Genomic DNA, 19,919 nt, shown 5'->3' on the forward strand with positions numbered 1-19,919 from the left:
TTAAATGTCTCTCCCCTGGGTTGGGGATTTAGCTCAGTGGTAGAGCGCTTGCCTACGAAGCACAAGGCCCTGGGTTCGATCCCCAGCTCTGGGGGGGGGGGGGAAAAAAAAAAAAAAAAAAAAAAAAAGTCTCTCCCCTGACATTTAGTGACTGCACCTACCTAAATTCATACTAAAAACTTTTCTTTCCAGGCATGGTGGTGCACCCTTTTAATATTAGCAGTCAGGAGGCAGAGGCAGGGGCATCTCTTTGAGTTTAAGACCAGCCTAATCTACACGGCAAGTTGAAAGCAAGTTCAAGGACAGTTGGAGCTTCAAGGCGACACCCCATTTCAAGAAAATAAATAAATAAAACTCCCCACAAACCTATCCCTAATAAACTCCAACTCTGACTAGTGAAAGCTTGGAGTCCAATAAATGCTCAACGAAAGCACTTTAACTGAAATCAAAGCACTGATTATCATCAACTGAAATTCTTTATTAGCATCATCTTATAACTAATGTGCCTCAAAGACAAGGAACAAATCAAAGTCTGGGCCAGTAGCGTTCAATTAACAGTTGGTAAATACATCATTCTCAACTATTACGATCTACGGATGCAGGTAACCAACAGTCCTTGCTGTTGTCAGAAAGTCAATGTATACGATTCTGTGGCTCCCTAAACCTCTGGTTTTAAAGCAAAACCTTACTTGTACCTCAAGGTACTCTGATGTGCTTTATCTTCCAGCAGTTACCAGTGTTCCTTATTTTAAAATGTCCCTTTGTCTAGAGCAGTGGTTGTCAACCTTCCTAGTTCTTCAACCCTCTCTCTTCTATTTAGAGTTAACCTGTGTTGTGACGAACCCAAACGATAAACTTATTTTCATTGCTACTTCATGACTTTGCTACTGTTATGAATCAGAATGTAAATATCTGTGTTTTCCAATGGTCTTACATGTTTGCTGTTAAAGGTTCACTCGACCCCAAGGGTTGAAAACCGCTGGACTAAAAAAAAAAAGGGGGGGGGGGAGCTAAACAATTAAGAGCACTTATTGTTCCTACAGAGAACCTGTGTTTGGAGTTGTCACTTGTTCTTTAAACAGCTAGCAACACTCACCTACAAAATGGCTTGTTAAGAGGGGGGTGGAGTGGGGGACCACGGGACTATTTTTTAAAGAAACAGCCTCAACTCTGACCACTTACCTGAGTTCCAACAGTGATGTTTGGCATAGAGGAAATACCAGCACTGGATTTGGGCTTTTTATTTTTTGCTCTAGCTTTCTCTAACATTTTCTTCCTTTGACTAAAAGGAACAACACCCCTGGGGAGGGAAAAACATAAATGGGTCAAAAAGCAGAAAAGAAGTCCATTAGTGAGCTCTAAAGTTCCTTAGCCATGTAAGTACTGGTGGTGCCCAGCTTCTCAACAGCTTCTGCCTCCCCTCAGCTCTAACCTGCAGCTCCTGTTTATTTACACCTTGCTCAAACTTATTAGTAAAGAGCCACATCCAGTTTTATTCAATTCAGGATTAAGTTCTATAGAAAATACAACATTCTCTTTACAATTAATCTTTCCTACAAATAATTACTGGTAACCCCTAAAATTACAACAAAGATTAACTTTAGAGCCTTATTAACTCTGTGTGTGTGTGTGTGTGTGTGTGTGTGTGTGTGTGTAACAATTCAAGCAATGAAAATTTAAAATAATATGTCCCATAACTTACAACTGTGTAATAACATAGTACATATGAATATGTAGAAGAAAAGATTAAAACTACCTGCAAATCCTAGCCGTAGTTATCTGTAGATATAGGAATCTGTATAATTTATTCTTTTTGTGCTCTCTCTCATGAATTTAATAACATGGTTCTAACAGTGTTAGAATAACAGTGTTAGAATAACAGTGTTAGTGTAAATGTAGTCTTTTTTTTTTTTCCTTTTTTTCGGAGCTGGGGACCGAACCCAGGGTCTTGCGCTTGCTAGGCAAGCACTCTACCACTGAGCTAAATCCCCAACCCCGTGTAGTCTTAAGTTGTTCAATGGAACGGCTTTAAAGGGACCCTTCCTGAGTCTACAAAGCACTGTCTTCACAATGGCCTTGTGATGGCATTTTCTCTTCAAAGCTGCTTTCTCTATAGCAACAATATTTTGTGAACGACACTTACCACCAATATAAATTATTCTCCAGCTGGGCGCAGGTATAAAGGGCACAGCAATGTAAAGAAACTATCCGTTCTCCTTGAAGTTCAGAGTAAGTCTGTGCTGTGTGTTCTAACTTAGAAGCCACAGAACTTAATGTTTCATCCACCCATGTAGCAACCTAAGGAAGATGATAGGCGAGGCTTAAGGCTGTGATCAACGCTAGAGAAAGGTATAATGTATATTCTATCAACTCCAGGTCTAAATTGCTTAGAGTTCAATGCAACAAAAATAAAATACTTCAGAAAAGTCTCCTGGGGGCTGGAACGACTGCTCAGTTCCCAGCACCCATGGAGACTCACAACTGTCCCTGAGTCCAAGTCCAAGAGAGCCTGTGATCGCACTGATATATGTGCAGGTACTCATATACTCATTTGCATCAACGACTACAAACTACTGCACTTTATCCCCTTGCAATCAAACACCAACCATGCCTAAGGCACTACCATGTGCTCTTCTCTGGGGAGTGGGAGAATGAGTCAAGTTCTCACTACTGTCCAGGCTGACCTCGAACTCCTGCTCTTCCTGCTTCAGCAGGCTGGAGGTCCATAAATTATTCTCCAGCTGCGCGCAGGTATAAAGGGCACAGCAATGTAAAGAAACTATCCGTTCTCCTTGGACCTCCAGACTGGCTCGCTCTTAAGAACTAATAGAACTTGATTGCTTTAAAGCCATGCTGATCGCCTAATGTGTAATTCCAGGTTACAGCCATACCATGAACAGGCCTACTATCAGCTGAAGTAGAACATCAATACAGTTTCAACCAGGTTTTTCTTAAACCTGTCTTAAACACTTTCCTTTCTAGCTTTTCTTGGGTATTTTCTTCTTTCCTCAACTATAGAAAGGCACTTTAAACACTGAATAATAAACACAAGCTGGCAGGATGGCTGGGAAAAAGTGCTGGCCCTTAAGCCTACAAGTTTAGTCAGCAGACCCCACATGCTGATCTGGAGAGGACTGACTCTAACACACCGTCCTCTCACCTCCACACGTCGCCACGTGTGCACACATAGCTACGGAAAGCAACTTTGAATTACAGTATATGCTAGCCAGCAAAAAGATTGAGAGGCAGGATTATTGCTGTAAATGTTCAAAGGGTTTTAATATGGACCTACGTCAAACGGAAAGATGAAAAGAGGCAGAGAAAGCAAGTCACAGCTTTAAGCATGAAATGTCCATCAATGCGAAAATGGTCCCTACCTTGTTATTTTCAGTAGCTACGGTTGCTCTTATGCTATTTGCAGACAGGAGGACTATCTTTTCATTGGTCAACCCCAAAAATGTTGCTCGTGGATGATGCAATGAAGGATTCTTGGAAAGCATAAGAAAAGTGATTACTACTTCTTATGTAGACGTGTAGAGCCATTCATTCCAAGGCATACTGTGATGAAGACTTACCTGGGCATTTCTGTAAGGCTCAGACTCAGTCCACTTCCATTGGTAAAGCTCTCCTTTACTGCTGACCGCCACAAGCTCAGAATACAGAGCCCCAATGCAGGTAAACTTGGTTCCATCCTATAAAACAAAAATAAAGCAAATTGTAAATACACAAGTTGCCAGATTCCTACAGAAATTCAGAATACTTATTATATAAGCACATTTACCACAACTCCCCAGCCCTTGGCTCCCCTCCACAAACTCTCCTTCAGCAATGATGGCCTGCTTCCTGTTTCCAGATGGACGTCCACCAGGGACTCTCTCTCACCAATGCTGACGTTCTAGCTCCCATCCTGCCATCTTTTCAGTTCACACATCCTACCCCAAAACGTTTACCAGTTTATCTCACACAAATGGGAGATTTTGTTTACCACTGTAACTCCAAACAGTCCAGAGAAAGTACTCAGTAAAGGTGCTAAATAAAGTGTGCGCACGTGTGTGTGTGTGTGTGTGTGTGCGCGCGCGTGTGTGCGTGCGTGCGTGCGTGCGTGCGTGCTGAGGAGGGTGAGGGTCAGAGGAGTAGTAAGATTCCTTCCCTGCGGACACTTCTAAGAGTGTCCTGCTGAGACCTTGCTGAAAACAATGTCCCTATTTTGGTTTTTGTGGTAAAAGTTCATTAACTTTTAAGGTGAAAAACATACAATAAATTAAGATGCAATTATACCAACAAAAACAGCAATGAATATAAATATGTTTTTTAAATGTAAGATAATGACTGACTGAACCCATAAAGATGATATGCAGATACCTTAAAGCAAAACTTACAATAACAGAATCTTATTTGGTCAGATAAGCTACACTGTTGACATAACTTAGGGATATCTATCAAGCGTTCCAAGTAACAGGTTATAGCTCAGAATTTACAAAAAGGTCATTGACTTTAATCTTACTGAATCTGCTCTAACTACTTCCACTTCAAGTCACCCTACAGATGGCACCTAAAGGATGATACTCAATAAAATTTCATTTTTAATTTTATCTTTCTTGGATATCTTATGTATTTACATTTCAAATGTTATCCCCTTCACACACCCCTCCCTTTTCCCTGCTTCTACAAGGATGTTCCCACTCCCACCCACCCACTCCCACCTCAATGCCCTGGCATTCCCCTACACTGGGGCATCAAGCTTTCACAGGACCAAGGGCCTCCCCTCCCACTGATGTCAGATAAGGCCGTCATATAAGGCCGTCCTCTGCTACGTTATGTGGCTGGAGTCATGGGTCACTCCATGTGTACTCATTGGTTGGTGGTTTAGTTCCTGAGAGCTCTGGTGGGGTCTGGTTGGTTGATATTGTTGTTCTTCCTATGGGGTTGCAAACCCCTTCGGCTCCTTCTCCAACTCCTCCACTGGGAAGCCCATTCTGAGTCCAATGGTTAGCTGCCAGCATCCTCGTCTCTATCGGTAGGGCTCTGGGAGAGTCTCTCAGGAGACATCCACATCAGGCTCCTGTCAGCAAGCACTTCTTGGCATCAGCACTAGTGACTGGGTGTGGTGGCAGCATATGGGATGGCCCCAGGTGGGGCAGTCACTGGACGACCTTTCCTTCAGTCCCTGCTCCACACTTTGCCACATTTTGTTCTTCCTTGTCTTGAGCTTCCTATGATCTGTGAATTTTTTTTAGGTATTTCAAGCTTTTGGGCTAATATCCACTTATCAGTGAGTACATACCATGTGTGCTCTTTTTGGAATTTCAATTCAGGTCACCTTCCTGAAGGCCCCCGCCTGCTCTCCTGGTAGGTAGGGGCTGCACTGTGTCTTACCTCTCTACCTCACTCACGCTTCTCAATCCTTTAGTTAAGACTAAATATAATGAATGATGTCAGCACTGAGAATCCAAAACCTAGGTCCACTTACTAAAGCAACCAACCTGGGATCAGTTATGTTCCTCCAAACCCTATTTCACATTTGAGATGACTGCATTTTAACTACTGTCTGAGGGATAGGGAGGAATAATATGCAAAGCATAAAGCACAGGACCAACTACAGCACAAGTTCTTCGTCAGATTTAACAACGTCAGGCCGCTCCCCACTTCACCTGCCTGCACAGCCTTACCTGTTACACAACGAAACACCTCTCTAATTTCCTGAGCACCCATCTCCAAACAAAGACCCCTGCCTTCCTTCTTTAAAAGCCACACACACAGATACACCACACTAAACACGGTCCCTTCCTCTCCCCCTTCCCCACAAGTTTTCAACAAGTTTTCATATCCTTCAGTGCAGTCTCGTGGTAAAGTCAACTCATAGTTACACTATTCCATCTTGCCAGGTTTCTGAAACACATAACATAGTACTTCTCGTTGCCAAATGGATACCCTATAATCTATCAATATATTCTCTATAAAATGTATGGTGGCATAAACCTCTAGTCCTATCAGGGAAGAAATCTAGAATTCAAGGCTAGCCTGAGCAACAGAGCTATTGTACCCTGCTACATGGCCTCTCTTTTTTAAGTCACTAGTAGCTTTCTCCGATTTCCTTACCACATCATCAGTCTGTTTCCTCCAAACTGTGTCACTGTCCCCTAAGGCTCCACCATCATTTTGAAATATGATGTCCACATTATTTACAAAACTCTCTGCTGACATGGTTTATTTCTTAAAAAGTAAAGAGAGCTGTGCTATAATAAACATAATTGACCACAGGCTTAAGCATAAGGATTAAGAGAGGTATAGAGAAGAAAAACGCCAGCCTCACCCAAAACCACGAGTATGGCTTCTTAGAGAAGAGTGGTGGAAACTGAGGCATGTCCAAATTGGTAGGTAGGGCTCCTAAAGGACAGATCCATCTCCTGCAAGGCCCACATCATCTGCAGTCCCCACTCTACTGATGACACTGTTTAACAGTGGATCTCACCTACTGATGAGGCCCACTGCCCACCGTCTAACAATGGATCTCACCTACTCATGATGCCCACTGCCCACCGTGTTACAGTGGATCTCACATTCTTCTCTTCCTTTTCTCTCATCAGTCTAGCAACTAATCAAAGAGCGCTGCCTTTGCCAAATTCCTCACAGTCTTCTTTCCTCTGGATCATACTTTGGATAAGGTTTCCACATTTGATCCAACAATCCTACCATGCTCAAACTGACTAGATTTCCTTTTCCTGTTTCTCTAGCTCTCTCATGATTGTTAACAGTATTCCTTCTTTAAAAACAAACAAAACCTCACTACCCTCACCACAAACCTTCTCTAGAGACTCTGATGGACCATTAGTCAATGAACAACAAGTCCTTAACTCCTTGGCAAGTTGACCCTCAGCCATCCACAATCTACGCCATCCTGCTATCTCTACTTTGTAAACTTCAGCAGTAATTCTGTATGTTTACTGTTCTACAAACGTACTGTGAACTTTCATGACTCAGAATCCATGCACAAGTATGGCTAATGCCCACTTTGCATTGCTTACAAGTCAGATCCTCTGGGAAGCCTTTCTCCAGACTCTAAAATGGAATTAGTCATCTCCCATCAATCCCCACAGAACTTTCTCCAGACCTTCAGTTTAGAGGTGATGCTGCCAACACATCACACTCTATGGAAGGGCTCCTCAATGAGCTCTACCCTACTGTAGGCCATCACGACACAAGGCATATCAACCAATGCAGAGCCAACAAACCAAACAACTCCAACATCGTACCGCACTCAGTGAACCATCCTAACTGTGACAGTACAATGACAGGTCCTCTCAGAACTGACTTATTTTAAAAATGACTTTCTACATCGTTCCATGATGGCCCACTGTTCACCAAGACAAGTCCTAAACGAGCCAGCTGAGCCGATCAGGACCTGAAATCTGCTACGGACCCGTGCTCATGAATGACGCAATAACCAGCCTAAGAAAGGGACTAAAGGATCACTTATGCACACTCACCACTGAGTGCATACAGTGTGCAGTACAAAAAGTGCTGTGATCAGAAGGAACAGCAGCAAGAGTCTGCTGTGTCAGCTGTGGATTCCACCTCATCTTTCCTAACGATGTCCCTTTTTTATTGCTTCTTTTCTGTGGTCCTGTCTTATTTTACTCATTTTCAAATTACATTTTGTTTTTGTCTTGCTGGCCTGGTATTCATTATGAGATTCAAGGAGTCCTTGAAGACATGGCAATCCTCCTGAGGGCTGGGGTCATAGGTACGTGCCACAATGCCTGGATGGAGCTAACATTTCATGGACAGTTCTTAGAAATTTCTAAGTGTCAACAAAACAAGCTTCCATTTCTAAAGCTTTGTCCTCATGCTCAGTCACGTGTAAACCAAGGTAAAGAAGAAGCAGTGCAGCCACTAGACATGCTCCAGTACAGCTGACTTCTCTAAGAAGCAGTTATCACAGGCTAGCCCCCTCTCTCCACCATTAGAGACGAGCCCATATCTTCATATTTAAAGAGCTGGCAGGAATAAAAATATCCATCTCTCTACTCTTTCTGGAAACATATCCAGGGCAGGAAGGGATATAACTGCTAGGTAACAGTGCTCATCTGCAGATCGCGTCCAGCCTTTCCTGGGAGCTTAGCACATGAAGAACAGAGACATCCTTTCAATGTAAATAGTGTGTCCAGTCAGAGGACATAGCAAAGTGTTTGTTTAGTGAGTTTTACCTTTAGAGATGTATAATTTATTTCACACCTTTGAAGTTGCAACATGATATTCCAGCATATTACAGGAAAACGGCTGCCATGGTTGAGCGGACTCAAACTGATCATCTCTCAGAGCTGCAATGGAGCTAGCTGACACCACTTATTTAACACAGTCCTCTATGTCATGTGTGTATGCATGCTACTTTGTCTCTTCTACTGTTTATTCCATTCACATATCATCTATGGCAGCCAACGTCATTCTGTCTCAGAATATCTGGCTTTTTTTTTGGAAAACTCCACATTTAAGTGAAATCACATAGAATGCATGTTTCTATTTGTTTCACTTATTCCACTTTCCTCTAATTCTATCCCTATTGTGACAAATAGGATATTTTGTTGGCTACCCACTCCCATGTGCGTGTGAGTGTGCGTGTGTGTGTGTGACTTACACACCATTAACAGACAGTTTTCCATATTCTGGTTATTGTCAGTAACTGCAATGAGCAAAGGAATGCCCACCCCTTTTCAAGGTGACATCATCCCCTTAGCACATATTCCTGAGTGTAAGTCTGTTGACCTCTATGCACAAATACATACTGTGGCACACAACCATCCACAAGGATAAGTACAATAAATTAATCAAATGGATGAATATAAAAAAATTAAGGAGCGTGAATTAGGTAACTCCCTAAAACTCCAACGAGATATATACGTTCTGACTCAGAAGAGACTGTTTCTTTCTATTCAGGAATTCTAATCGTGCTTGACTGCTGGCCTCAGCACCAGCAGGCCACATTACCACTGACAAGCTTCCTTACCAATCAAAAGGCCTTAAAAGCTTATAGCAAATAAGCAGAAGAGACAGCTCGATAGTTACGAGTTCTCTCTGCCCTTCCAGAGGACCCAGGTTCACTTCCCAGCACTCATGGCACCTAACGACTTTCCAACACCTTCTTCTGATTTCCAAGAAAACCAAGCAAGCACATAGGACACAAACATACATGCAAATATTTGATATACATAAAAAAGAATAGTTCAGACATAAGCTATAAAATTCCAATGACTGTAGTATACAAGATTAAGACAACCTTCTCCTATGCTGACAAGCAAAAAATGTAGAAACACATTACCCTATGAAATACAAGAGCTACCAAATTTTAATTTAAAAAGAAAAATCTTACCACAATAACAAAAAAGTCACATTTAAAGAGTAATTTGTACCAGTGGTTTTAATCTGTCTCTTGCAATAGACTTGAAAGTTTTTTTCTTTGGATTGTTTGGGGTTTTTTTTTTGGTTTTCAAGACAGGGTTTCTCTGTACAGCCCTGGCTGTCCTGGAACTCAGAGATCTGCCTGCCTCTGCCTCTTGAGAGCTAGAATTAAAGGTGTGTGCTGCCGTCACCTGACTTAGACTTGAAGTTTTTTAAGAAAAGGTTTTAGTAATCAATATAGACTTGCTATGCACAGCACAGCAAAGCACAGGCTCTAGCAGCAGTCAACAAACACCTGTGACACAGAAGGGATGAGATGGGTATGTGCTCTTCATTTGTTCCCAAGTGTTCACTTAAGCTATACTCCAAGGCCCCCTTTAGACCCACAGTTCTCAACCAAACACAGTTGTAGCAAATACCAAGTGAATCCCAATGCTGGTCTCCTGTTGCCCACTCACTTCCTTCCGCCTGCTCACATGTTCCCCTCAAACCTTTCACTCAGGAATCACAACCCTTAACCAATCTGGTGGGAAACAAAAAAACAAAAAAACAACAAAACCATGACAGAGCTCTAAAACAAGAAGCGAAGGCATGGGAGACAGAGTAATGACCTCTGACTCCACAGTAGAGACATGAGAGACACAGAGCCATGGCGTCCAAGTCTGCAGTTAGAGAGAGGAATGATAGGAAGGAGAGGGGGAGGGGGAGGGGGAAGAGAGGCAGAAGGAGGGAGAATGGGGAAAGGAGAAGAGAAAAACAAAAAGAAAGGGAAGGGGAGAGTGGAGAGGGCAGGGAGGGAAAGGGGGAGAACAGAAGGGTTTAGACATTCTACCACCAAGAAGGAACCAGGGATGGATGTTTCTGGTGCTCTGTTACGGACTGAGAGAATACAATTCAGGCCAAGTATAGTAGTTGCCAATAAAAGCAGTCCAAAGACAAGAGTTAAAGTGCACACCCCTCTTGCATTCAAGTTTCCCACATGGCTACGTAAGCAAAAACCATATTAACTGTATTAAAATTAATAACTACAAAAATAAGATATGCAAGTTTTAACATCCTTCCAAATTTGAGGTCAAAGACATGAAAAATTTAGGTCACACTCTTTTATCTGCTAGTAATTAACTTCCAAGTTGTACCGACTCCCTTTCCCCTCCTTAAGACAGGGTCTCATGTGGACTTGGCTGGCCTGATTCTCCTGCTTCCCAAACACCAAAATCAGAAGTGTGTACCAAAAATCGAGTTTATTTATGTTTATGAATTAAGTTCCACTCAAACATCTGTGGAAAAAGGGAGGGAAGGAAGGCACTGTTTTTAGTATATGAAAATCATGTATTTCTAAAAAAGCCTATGAAAATTAATTCACCACTTGGGACAGTGAAGCACACACCATCAACGACTCTATTTGTGGTAGTGATGGACCTAGAAACATCCAAATCAACTTCACCAATTTAGGTGCCCTCTAGAATTCACTTGTTCTATTTTCCTGGCCCTCCGCCCCTCCCCCACTCATTTGGCCTCCTTTGTCTACAGCCTCAGCATCACAGGGTCTTCAAAACTTCATGAAATGGAAACCCATATCCCTCATCTCATCCCTACATGCACCTGCACCAATGACTAGAGCTTACCCTGTACAAACTAGGGTGGGTCCATTCGACATTTCAAACCTGGCAGAGTCAATATCTAGCAAAGAATGTAACAATTATTAAAGTGATGAGCAGCAGGAGAATGCCTGAAGGATGGTTGCTCACGTGTTAGTTACTGAGAGCACCACCCCAATCCTAGGACTCATTTCACCAAGCAGCAAGTGTTCCGCGTGGCGCCCAGCTTGGGAACACATCAGATCTCTAGTGGTCTGCCTCGAAGCAAAGGCAGAGGAGCACTCTAAAACTGATACCTCTTTCCAACAGTCCTATAAAAATCCAATCAATAAAAGAAGTACTTTATTGGAGGCAATGGTTGTTAGGATGCTACTTTTTAATGCAAAGGTATAAACCTTTCCCAATACCTTATCAGGCCACCACTGTAAGTCTTCTCCCAGAGACACTGGACTCTGCACAGGCGTGTTCTTCTTATCCGGGTTGGGCTCTCCTTCTTTGCTGGTAGAGCCCCTTTCGTTATCAAATGAGGCTCCATCAAGCCACCGTCGTTCCCGTAAGCGTAGAACAGATTCCCGCTCCCGCAAAAGCTCGGAGTCTCTCTCTAAGGGAAGAAGGAGAACTGGTATGCAATCGGGTCACACCAGTGGGATAAAAGTAAGCCACTCTAGTCCACACCCTGCAGGACGCAGCTAACAGCACTTTATCTACGCAAATGCACACAGTCAGTAGCTAACTAGGCTGTCACGCAACATTCAAAACATTAGCCCTTCAAGTGACTCCAGGAAAATTATAAACCAGTATTTTTTAAACTATGTAGAGGCAGTCCAATGTTTTCAGAAGATGTAGTTTTCAGAAGATAAGTTTGATTTAGTGGGCATTTTTTAATGGATTTAAAGATTCTGGAATTATGGGCTGGAGAGATAGATGGCTCAGCAGTTAAGAGCACTGGCTGCTCTTCCAGAGGTCCTAAGTTCAATTCCCAGAACCACATGGTGGCTCACTAACATCTGGTAATGGGATCTGATGCGCTTTTCTGTTGTGTCTAAAGACAACTATAGTGTGCTCATATAAGTAAAAAATAATAATTTTTTAAATTTTATTTAAAAAGGTTCTGGAATTATATTATTTGTATGAAATTACTATTTCATATATTTGTTAAAAATACTCAATATAAGGTTCTTTGATTTATAAATTTTAAAAGTTCATAAATTAAATTTCAAAACATTAAATACATGTAAGCAAATTGGGCTGGCTAGTTTTTATGTCAACTTCAGACAGGTTAAAGTCATCTGGAAAGAGAAAAATGCATCCATAGGGAATTGGCCCTAAATAGTGGTTGAGGCCACCCCAGGTAGGTGTGGTCCTGGGCGCTATGATAAAGAAGGCTGGAGGAGTCACAGGAGACAAGCCAGTGAGCAGCAAGCAGTGAGCAGAAAGCAGCCCCTCCACGGCCCCGCCTCCAGGCTCCTGCCCTGCTTGAGTTCTGGGCCTGACTTCCCAATATGGAAGTGCAGTAAGAAACTCTCTCCTCCCTAAACTGCTCTGGGTCCTCGTGTTCTCCATCAGCAGCAGAGATCCCCAAGAAGGCACAGACCAAGAGTATCTGTTAGAATTCCTCAAGGCTTGACTTTAAACGAAGAACAGAAAAACTTAAATAGGTTGAACTATAAATATATTAGGAATACAGAAAATTTTTTGATAACTCAAGTCCCTGTTAAAGATAAATTTGCAAAATGGATTTTATGGATAAATTTAAAATGTTTTGAGGAACAGACATTTTTTTTTAAGGTGGGAGGGAACTTTCTAGAAGTCTTTTTACACTTTCCTAAAAACTGACCTCAAATTATCTAAAGCCACAGCCACATTTACAGTTGTTTGTAAGTTACTTTTTAAAAATAGCCAAAATAGTCAAGCACGGTGTTGTACACCTTTCTCTCCTGCACTTGGGAGGCAGGGAAAGCTGGATCTCTGACTTCAATGACAGCCAAGGCTACACAAAGAAACCCTGTCTTGAAAAAATAAATAAATAAATAATATTGATATGGTAACTATAAACCATATTTTAAGAATACAAATCAGAGATAATCCATAGTTAATGCACACAGCACCATGCACATAAGGCTAGACCTATCAAGGTAAAGCACTCGCTCACCCAGCACCTGGGAGGCTTTGGCTCCCATCCCCCAGCACCACTAAAACATCAAAAACACTGCCAAGGTCAAAGCAGTTAAGTGCCACCTATACCATATGATTCAAGTCAAAAATATCTGCACAGAATAACTTAAGAAACAGGTATTTAGGAGCTGCTAATGTTAGAAAATAAATATTTGAAAATTCAATAACTGACAGTTAAAGCAAGTTAAGTGTGCATTTACCTTAAAAATTTATGTTCACATGTTAAACAGTCCACAGATGTGTTATTTCTAAAACTCAACTTCTAAGCACCAAGCCTTAACACAACATGGCATCTTTTCTAGCTTACTAGTAAGTGGGAACTATAGCTTATTTTGTCTACGATTTAGAAAAAGCAAATGGATGGATAGATAGATGGATGGATGGATGGATGGATGCATGGACAGACGGATAGACAGACAGGCAGGCAGGCAGAGATAAGCAAGCTAGCTCACTGGGAATCATAACATAAGCTAAGGCTTACGGAAGCCATCAAGAGGTTGGCTTAATGGCTCAAAATCTGCACCGCATACCGTTCACTGTCTAACGGCTTCAGACTTGTATAAATAGCACATTAATAACTAACACATCCATACATTGAATACTGGCCAGCCCCATTCTCCTAAATCTTTCATATTTCACTACTACATCTATTCAATATTTAAAATGAACGTGATTACATTGTTTTAATCAAACTACGAAGTTTTCTGAATGCTGCATGTCGCTGAAAACTAGAATTCCACTTTTAGTTCAATATCTAACATAGGTAAAAACATACTTAACTCACAGCCTTTGCAATGTGTTATACAATGTTAAAACTGAGTTTTAAAGCCAAAGTACCCCAAACCACTGCCAGGTAATGACTTTGTCCTACTCTAAGATCTAAGTTCAGATACTGGTGAGTTTCTCACTAGCTTTCCACACAGCCAGCCCACAATCAAGAAGAAATAAATGCAAAATTACCTCGAGATGAGCCTAGCCTAGAGAGTGATGAACGACGAAAAGAAGGGTAACCAAAATAGCTAATGTCCTCAGAAAACATGGCATCAGCATCAATAATGACACTTGGGTGGGCAGAGTGAATGTCAGCATCAAGAAGAGACATAAGGTCTTCTACGAATAAAACAGATAAATATAAATGAAGCATCTACAGATAATGCAATCATAGACCACTAAAAGATCTCTAAAATTTAAAATTCATTAAAACCACAGGCAGCAGTGGGAGGGACATTTCCCCAAGATCTGGGAAATAAAGTGATCATTAGAAACACAGACCTTGAGGGCGAACAGCATGCGTAACTGCTACAGGAGCTACTTACTAAACTAAAGACCACTTTCAAGATACGATACTTAATGACCTCATGAAACAAATACAGACAGAAATAAATACAGTTCAGTAAGTACCAATGTTCAGCAATGATATCAAAAACCAACATCTACATGTCAGCCAGGGATAAATCTATGAAATGTCAACATGTCTTAATTAGGATCAAATCAAGTCCACTGAGTGAAAATATTCCCCTTAAATGGGACATAATAATCAAACTGTATAGCTTCCAAACGACAATTATCATCAGCTATAAACTCCCGACCTCAGTCGAAGGAGCACCCAAGCGGTGAAGCGGGAGAGCGAGCGAGCGAGCGAGCGAGCGAGGCACCGACCTCCCGGCAGGTAAGATTCACTGGCTGTATCATCACCGTCATCTCCATCCTCATCATCCCGGCTCAGTAAATTATTTACAGCAAGGTTGACATCAAGATTTGTTCTCTGAAGTTCTCGAATAATGACACTTCTTGATTTGCCTTGTAAAACAACTTGAGCCTAAAATAAACAATGAATGGTGCCAGTTTACCTCTTATTTACTGAAGTTAGTCTTCTAAATGGATACAGAAAAAAACCACATTTTTCGACCCTCAGGAGTCAGCCTGGCCTCGCCCTGGTCCGCCTCTGTAGTTACGGTTCTCTAAGCACGCACCTGCGAAATCAGCTCCTCAGGAATGACAGATGCTGGAATAACTGGCTGGGGCTGACTGCCCAGAAGTCCAGATCCCCGATCCCGTCCAGTACGAATGACTCGAGTCTGTCGCCGGGAATCACGGGCTCCAGCAGACGACCGACCAGAGGAGCCTCCTCCACTTCCACCCACTCCAGAACTCCAGCGGCTTCTAAATATTGAACAATTTGTAAAATTAAATTTTTTAAACCATTCGTTCTTTAAAGTCATTTTAAGTCTTGTACATTAACTATCAGTTAAAATTCTGGAAAAAACATTTTTAAAAAACTGTCTAAATTTTGTAATACTTAAATATAAACTCACTTTATAATAATAAATACAACAGCATTTCCATCTCTGTTGAATATCTGCACACAGAGCAGGGCATGGTAGTATTTCCTTATAATTCCAATACTCAGAAGATATTAAAGTCCAGCCTGGGTTACATAGTGAGACCCTATCCAAAACCAACGGGAAGAAGCAGGCCTGGGAAGATGGCTGAGTTCATAAACAGGAGGATCCGCCAACTTTCTCGGCCAGCCTGGCTAAGTAGATGAGTCCGGTTCAGTGGCCAGACAGACCTTAGGATCCACACACCCTACAAAGGCACATGCACACAAACACCCACAGATATGCAAACCGAGGGGGAACCACACCAATGAGTCTAAAAAACACATTAACCAAAGTAACTTTATGTCTAAGTTTTCCTGGGAGAGGGTAACCTTAAACCTATTGTTTGAACCTAATTATTAATTTGACCTAAAACTGTACTGGTTTGGTTAATGAACGCAAACAAAGGAATGACCTGCCATTCCTACCAAGTGACACATGATTTTTCCCCCAAGCAAGCCATGCTAGAACCCTATCTAAGCTCATGCACCCATCCATGCTAATCTTACAAGCATCACAAACTAAAACTGTCAGGAGGTATAAACAGGTGACATTAAAAAAAAATGAATGCCAAGACAGAAAGAACAGTGGAGAACATCTGCCTATGGAAAATTATAATCTAGCACCAACAGCTTCAATTCACTGTAATACTGCCAGTTGACAGTTTACAACCTCTGGTACACAAGCCTGTATGGAGCTTACTTACTTGTAACTGCTGCTCAAAGAGATCTTGGGGTTCCCACTCTCATAACCTATCAAAGTTCAAACTTAATACCTGCTCCATAACCCTAACTAACCTTAAGCATTCTTCTAACCAACTTGCTTAAATAAAGATTAATGTTCTAAGCACATAACACTGGTTGAGTTTTACTAGTGGGTAACAAAATAGGAACAAGTTAATTTCTTCTAATTTTAGAGTGGTTTTTTTTTTTAACAGAATCAAAAACCATGGCTCTGCTCTATACAATTAGTTGTCAAATTAGTCTAACCCTGCCATACAGTACTCTAGGTACACAAAAGGACCAGAAATCACACACAGTATTAATTAGCCCACAGCTTGCAAATGTAGAGCCTATGATCCAAGTGTAGGCCAACTAATTGGTTTAACTAGCTTTAAAAATACATTGTTTGTTTGTGAAAGAAAAACCCTTAAATATCATAAAATCCTATACGGTATTAGATAATAACAAATACTGAAGAAATGGTTCGGCAATCAATGCTCCCTGTCAAGCATGGAGACTCAAGCTTAGATCTAGACTATACACAGTTGGGTGTGGTCCTGTGTATAACCGTAAGCCCCCATCTATGTAGAAGGAGACAGAACACTGTAGTCTAGCCTAGCTGATCCTCAAAGTAGAGAACGATGGAGGAGGACACCTAATGATGGTCTCCTGTCTGGGCATATGGGAGGTGTAAGCACCCTGTACAGGTAAATACCTGCCAGCTTTCACATTCCAAAGCCCAGGGTGTCTTATTTCAGATAAAATCCTAAAGGACTGCAGCACTCCAGCCAATCAAAGAAGCTTTTGCCTACCTTCCCTGCTCAAGAACAGTAACAGATTGACACAGACTCTTTAGCCTTACTGCTAAATACAAATTCTCTTCTCCCAGATAGATAGGCTCTGATTTCCAACCCAGTATGAAATACATTAACGAAAACAATAGGAAATTTTAGAAACATCTCCCAGTATAAATAGTAAGCAATTATTAATGGAAACAACAGCAGTTAGCAATCTAGCAACCTAGTAATTCACAAAAACCACGAAGGAAAAGAGCTCTAAAGCAGTAATACAGTCCCAAGACCAACGAGAATGAAAGAACCTCTGACTATCATGCTGACAGGAGGACAACCTGCCGTGACCCAGCCATCTTCCTAACACAGTGGGGAAGAGGACAGGACACATGAGGACAGCCTCGCTCCTCCTAATCATATCTGACACATCTATGACTACTGTGTCCCTTTGGGCACTTCAGAGTTGTTTGTCCTGAATTCTCAAATGTCATAAAGTTCAAACTTTAACACTTATTATAATTAATGGAAAAGCAGAGAAAGAACAAGTCAAAGAAAAACACTTATGAAAGCATTGACTGTAAATATCTTGAATTACAATCCCACATTTACACTGATACACAGGTCTTTGCAGGCCTGATATAAGCAAGCACCAGAATGCCCCTTCGCCAATTCTGACCAAGCTTAATGTGTTGAGGGGTCTGGGGCCGAGCAGGAGCAGGTAGGGAAGAGCAGTCAACTGAGGAGCAGTTCAAACAATTCTCTGCATTTTAAAGCTATAAACCAGCAGCCCCAGTCCTCTCTGGTAGCTTACTCCAGGTCACATGGGCCGGCCTATTACTGTGTCTGTTGCATGCTTCAGCGATAAACCATAAAATTCCACTGCCTTATATGTCATTCTGTAAGACTTGTTCTTATAACTAGCTTAATAGTTAAGAGGATTGAAATCAGGACAATTTGAGCAACATAGTAGTTTATGAATACACCTGAGAGAGAGAGAGAGAGAGAGAGAGAGAGAGAGAGAGAGAGAGAGAGAGAGACTGAGCACTCACAAAACTACCACAGTAATATAAACCACTGAGTAAAAAGACTTAAAATGAGGAAAAAAAACCGACCCGAGGGAGTTCTTCCTTATAGTTAAATTCCAATTAATTAATATGAAAGAAATAATGGAATTTTAAACAGCTGGTCAATGCTACAATAAAACTGACATACACAATCATTAAGATATTAAAATCAGAGCTGGAGAGATGGCTCAGTGGTTAAGAGCACCGACTGCTCTTCCAGAGGTCCTGAGTTCAAATCCCAGCAACCACATGGTAGCTCATAACCATCTGTAATGGGATCTGATGCCCTCTTCTTGTGTGTCTGAAAATAGCTACAGTAAAAAAAAAAAAAAAAAAAAAAAAAAAAAAGATTAAAATCAATGAGCAAAAATATGAGGAGAAATTAGGTATTTGTGTATTTGAGCCAGGCATGATGGCCCACACCTTTAATCCCAGCACTCAGGAGGCAGACACTATCATATATGAGAGTTTGAGGCCAGCCTACTCTACAAAGTAAGTTCTAGGACGGCCCAGGGCTGTTACACAGGGAAACCCTGCCTCAAAACAAAAACAAACAAAAACCCGTATTTGCATACTTGAAAGGGTATCTTTTCACAAAGTATGTGTGAGTGACCAGAGATTAGGAGTGTTTTGTGGTGGGGACATCATCTTAACTTAGTAACTAGAAACAATCTCACCATAACCTGTGAGACCTAGCAACACCTATCAACACCAAATGTCACATGACTCGGTAAAGAGCTGGGCTATTACTGCCAAAACTGCACAATCTCTATCTAATCCTGAGAAAAGAACAGACAAATCCAAACACCGTGCACTGTAACAAGGTCTTCAAACTCATCATGATAATGACCAAACAGAAAGGCTGAGAAGTGCCCTGATCAGGAGACCAAGAGCAGCATGGTGCCTGAATCAACTGATCGATGCTAGACGGCTCAACTAGGAGCCCAGGAATGGCCAACCCTTAAGCTTACAGAGGAGCTAACAGGGTAGGTTAAGTGACAGGGTCTCACTCTACTGCCAGGTTGATCTCAAACTCAGGACCCTACTGTCTCCCAAGCTCTGGACTCCAAGTTTTTTAAGACCAAATTATTTCAGAATGTGAGATAAAGTTTAAAAGCATAAGATTAGGAACAAATGCCACTGTAACAGTGAAAAACTGACCAAGGATGAACAAGCTTTTCTGTGAGCTACACTTTGGGGACTGAGCAGGGTCAACCTCTGATGGCAAGCAGCCACCTGTGGGAAGTACAACTCAGCTATGGCCCTGGCTTTGCCCTGCAGAGCCCAACTCAATAAAGAAATGCTTATCTCTGAGCAAAGTGCTCTACAACGCACACTACAGGTAACAATCCCTTTCTCAGATAAACGCATTGTTTCAGGTTGGCCAAATGAAATCATGTTGTTCTTATGCTATTTTCAGAATTCTTTAATACACACTGTGTGCATAGGGCTATAGATATGTAGGTCAGAAATAAAGCATTTGTAATATACAAGGCATGGGTTTGATCCTCATCTCTGCAAAATACAAAAAGATGTTTTATTAAAGCTCAGGTTGTGTTTCCTGTCCCTAAACTAAAGTACAAAACAATCTGAAGACTGCAGCTAACGAAGACAAACGAACTTCCTCTAATCTTCAAGTAATTTAGTTCAGCATAAAAACATAAACTAAGCATTTTGAAATCTCAATTCTTGTGGTGATCTGAATAGGAATGGCCCCAACAGACTCTGGGTTCATAGGGAGTGGCACTATTAGTAGGTGTGGCCTTTTTGGAGTAGGTGTGGCCTTAGAGGA

General features: G+C 41.6%; 1 protein-coding gene across 2 annotated transcripts in view; it reads right to left on the reverse strand.

Annotated features, from left to right (window-relative positions):
- Nucleotides 1-19,919, reverse strand: part of Ubr5 (ubiquitin protein ligase E3 component n-recognin 5) — a 107,385-nt gene that overhangs the window by 52,078 nt on the left and 35,388 nt on the right. The window contains exons 6-13 of one of the 2 annotated variants that reach the window (XM_032914587.1): nucleotides 15,143-15,332; nucleotides 14,829-14,988; nucleotides 14,130-14,279; nucleotides 11,402-11,595; nucleotides 3,576-3,692; nucleotides 3,378-3,488; nucleotides 2,144-2,298; nucleotides 1,183-1,300 (exon numbers count right to left, since the gene is read on the reverse strand). In XM_032914587.1, the coding sequence (XP_032770478.1) occupies nucleotides 1,183-1,300; nucleotides 2,144-2,298; nucleotides 3,378-3,488; nucleotides 3,576-3,692; nucleotides 11,402-11,595; nucleotides 14,130-14,279; nucleotides 14,829-14,988; nucleotides 15,143-15,332 (1,195 nt within the window). Of the gene's footprint in view, nucleotides 1-1,182; nucleotides 1,301-2,143; nucleotides 2,299-3,377; nucleotides 3,489-3,575; nucleotides 3,693-11,401; nucleotides 11,614-14,129; nucleotides 14,280-14,828; nucleotides 14,989-15,142; nucleotides 15,333-19,919 lie in introns of both variants that reach the window. The other variant, XM_032914586.1, reaches the window with a different exon arrangement.

The sequence above is a fragment of the Rattus rattus genome, chromosome 1 (assembly GCF_011064425.1).
Source record: "Rattus rattus isolate New Zealand chromosome 1, Rrattus_CSIRO_v1, whole genome shotgun sequence".
Classification (NCBI taxonomy): Eukaryota; Metazoa; Chordata; class Mammalia; order Rodentia; family Muridae; genus Rattus; species Rattus rattus.